The sequence below is a fragment of the Limulus polyphemus genome, unplaced genomic scaffold (genome assembly GCF_000517525.1).
Source record: "Limulus polyphemus unplaced genomic scaffold, Limulus_polyphemus-2.1.2 Scaffold2352, whole genome shotgun sequence".
In the NCBI taxonomy this organism is placed as follows: Eukaryota; Metazoa; Arthropoda; class Merostomata; order Xiphosura; family Limulidae; genus Limulus; species Limulus polyphemus.
The window spans coordinates 185,453-189,136 of NW_013667962.1; the positions used below are offsets into that span (position 1 = coordinate 185,453).

Here is a 3,684-nt window from a genome sequence, read left to right on the forward strand (position 1 = left end):
TCTCTTCTTTGCACTTTCTTAGATGAATATTTGTATTTGAACTAATTCTTAAAGTTAGTTTGAAGTGTCCTGAAAACTTTAAATGTAATAAATATTTCAGACTGATTATTGCTATTAAACCTTATAATAAGATTCCATAAAATACAATATTTAGTGATTAATGGATATGGTTACAATAGTTGATTTTTTCTCTATCAGTTACGATTTTCTTTGCATCGTTATAAATATTTTTTATCAATAGCAACGTTGGTCATTATTAATTGAAAAAATTTTGTAGATGCAAAAAGTCTCCTTGTTCAGTATTCTTGTTCAATATTGCTAAAATATTCTTCTTGTTCAATTATTGACCTACTAATTTTTTGACATATAAGAATTGTTCATAATTCTTATACATTTTTGTGTAAAAGTGTTATTTATGCTTTATACAAACGTTTTTATTTAGCATTCAATTTGAAACAGTTAGTATTCATTTTTTTAGCCGCGAAATAACGACTCATAGAATGACTCTGAGTTTTTTCAAGTACAAACTTTTAGCTTATAACTCCTTCATCTCCTGACGGATTGGAGTAAAAATTACAGTTTTGTAATAAGGAGGTCCAACATTTTCGATTGATGTATTTGACCACGCCCAAGGTCTCATAGTTTAATTTACTCTAATCGTGTCTAAAAGAATTTCAATTTGATGGTAGGCTGGTAGAGATCCTGATTAGTAATATAATCAAATCGGGTACACGCGTGCCCCACACTTGGTATTGCTGGCGCACAAAAATATATTTATTGACTCTAATCCTGCCTAAAAGTATTTGAAGCGCCGCAGCTATTGAGGATTAGCTTTTATTTTTCTTATAATCGACTATCTTAGCTCGATAGCATCAACTTTTGATTGTTCTCTGTTTAATAGAAGGAACGGCTGAGTTTCCAAAAATAATAACGAACAAAGATACACTATTTTCAGTTTTTGAATTATTTGCATACATTTAACATATTAAAAAAGTTAATTCGTTTGAAAGTTACTACCCCATAACATCAATTTAGAGAGATACACTGTCTTAGAACATCGATTTGCTATAAAAAATTATCAAAAATATAAATAGTTTCCTGTGGACTGTTCCTACTTTCTCTGCGGCCTTACAGAGGGTGTTTAAGACTCTATGCTGACTTCTGCATGATTGTTTGAAGTTAAGCACAAAGCTACACAATGGGCTATCTGTGCTCTGCCCACCACGGTTATCGAAACCCGGATTCTAGCGTTGTAAGTCTGCGGACATACCGCTGTGCTACTGGGGGGGGGCACTTCTGCATGACGACTTGTTCTTCAAAAACCTTTCTTGAAAGACATCACTGAAATATCAAATTACCCCAATGCTATTACACTAAATGCTCAATTTTCTAGTATTAAACATATAGGAAGTAAATTACTTTACTAGGAAAGGTTTCAAGCAATGTATTTTTCTTCTTCAGGTTAATTAAATGTATTGCTTATCATTAAAATAACTCTTAATCTTAGGACCCCGGGATCAGTTAAATTCTCCCACCAGTTTCGTGGACGGTTCCATGATTTACGGAAGTGATCTTCACACCGTTCAATCACTGCGACTATTTCAAGACGGTAAGTATTCTTCAAAGTGAGATATTTGTTTATAGAAACGTCAAGAATGAATTTTTTACACTTTGTGCAGATGACCATAATACGAGCGTTTAGGATATTTTTCAAAGTTAAGAAAGACATTTAGACTAAAATATATTTAATCGATAAAGTTTTTCTGAAACATTCTAGTAAAATAGTGACTTAATTGATTTGCATCAGTTTACATCTGGTTTATAATAGAAAATAGTTATAAAAGAACGTATTCTAACTGTCTTTCTTTTGATAGGTTTGATGAGGTTTCAAAGAGATTCAGAGGGAAATGTCATTTTACCACGATCTCGAAACACTAGAGGCGATTTGTGTAGTGAACCAAGGAATAAATTATTCTGCTTTCAAGCAGGTAATGAATGAAAAAAGTAATTAAAATTTTAAATTTATGATAAAACGATGAATAAAACCAATAATGATTGTTCGTGTTTATGTCATGTTAGAAATGACTATATGATCATATATAATTCTATGTTGTTCATAAACTATCGAAAAATTTCATTGTCACATGTATTAGAACGGTTTTAGGACAACTGCCCCCACCCAGACAATTGCCCCCCGCAGCCATATTTTCTAATATTAATATAACTGAAAAAAATAGGAAAAATAACACATATGTTTTATATTTTGTAGAATAACAAATTATTTAAAATTGTTTAACCCTCTCGCCCCGGCTATCGTTTACTGCGCATGTCACGAGGTTTTAGTGACTTGCAATGATATTTTAACTAAAGTACTTTTTGTTTATGTTTAACTTTTTTTTAAATAATATACAAAATTTAACATGAAACCTGTGTTATTTTCTCCTACTTAAACAGTCTTAGATAATTCATTCTTCTATGAAATACAAGGTATATGTATATATATTTTTTCTATTTTAGTCAGTTATATTAATATAATAGGATATGGCTGCGGGAGGCGGTTGTCCAGGGGACAATTGTCAGGTCACCGTAAGAACATGTTCTCTAAAATGCAAGTTTGATCATGGGTGTTTTATGTTTGTATTTTTTAGCCTAAAGGTTTTTCTTCACAAATATGTACGTTACAGCTGTAATAAAACATGTCAAAAGAGAGAGTGTTTGAACTATAATGTTCCTGCTGTATGATCAGTTCCCAAACAGTTTAACCTGTCTAGCTTTATTGAAAATTAATAAATAAAATTCTGTATCTGTTGATGTATACGATCTGGATAGCTAAATCAATTGTGGCTTGCAGCAACTACTCTTTTATGCTTATTTATTTACTAATTTTCAAATAAAACTGTATTTTCCAAAGCAGACAGTATTACAGATAATGTTTTTCGGTTTCTCCAGGAGATCGTCGGTTGAATGAACATCCAGCCTTAACAGCTTTACACACCATATTCATTAGAGAACATAACAGAATTGCGAGAGAACTCAGAAAAATAAATCCTTGCTGGAATGATGAGAGGCTGTTTCAAGAAGCCAGGTTAAGCTTATATTGTTTCGAAGTGTTTGATCAAAGCAAACTACCTTCATAGATCATAGCTAAACATTAACCGATAATGAATATAGAAAAGTTAATATATATCTCTTAATGGGGTATACAAAGTCACGAGCTCATAAATATTATCATAATATGAAAGTATTTATTCATGAAATGGTACCGTTGCTGTTAAACATATTTTATACCGTAACCATAACATTTCACGATGTTCGGCCATCTTAGAAAATTAAGCTTAGTGCTAATTCCAAATATTAAGATAACAAGTAATCATAATAATAACTAATATATGAAAAAATAAGTAAAATAACTAGTAGGTATATTAAACAATTTAATCAATACTGTTAATTAAACTGTCATTAAAGAAATAGTAAAAGATCTTGTTTACATTTTATCATGTTATTAAATAAAAATTACATTTCTTTATTTACTTCAGTAATAATTGCCACTTCTGCTTTTTTTTTCAAATTATTCTTTTAATTAATTATTATGAAATACTTAATTAATTCATAAAGGTTTTCTATGTATTTATTCATTTTGTTAATGGCCTACTGATGTTTGCTTGTTATTGTTGTTTCTTAAGG

At 30.5% G+C, this 3,684-nt stretch overlaps 1 protein-coding gene across 1 annotated transcript; it reads left to right on the forward strand.

Annotated features, from left to right (window-relative positions):
* Positions 1-1,510: 1,510 nt before the first annotated feature.
* Positions 1,511-3,358, forward strand: LOC106466707 (peroxidase-like). Its single transcript, XM_022394782.1, has 3 exons — positions 1,511-1,609; positions 1,875-1,988; positions 2,950-3,358. Exons 1-3 carry the CDS (start codon positions 1,555-1,557, stop codon positions 3,135-3,137), a joined length of 357 nt encoding a protein of 118 aa, XP_022250490.1. The 5' UTR covers positions 1,511-1,554; the 3' UTR covers positions 3,138-3,358.
* The last annotated feature ends 326 nt before the right edge of the window (positions 3,359-3,684 follow it).

Bases quoted from the DNA above. Each gene is read 5' to 3' on its own strand.
- LOC106466707 (XM_022394782.1), top strand. From the start codon at position 1,555: ATGATTTACGGAAGTGATCTTCACACCGTTCAATCACTGCGACTATTT. The intron at 1,610-1,874 runs GTAAGTATTCTT...TTCTTTTGATAG, and splicing joins ACTGCGACTATTTCAAGACG to GTTTGATGAGGTTTCAAAGA. The intron at 1,989-2,949 runs GTAATGAATGAA...CGGTTTCTCCAG, and splicing joins ATTATTCTGCTTTCAAGCAG to GAGATCGTCGGTTGAATGAA.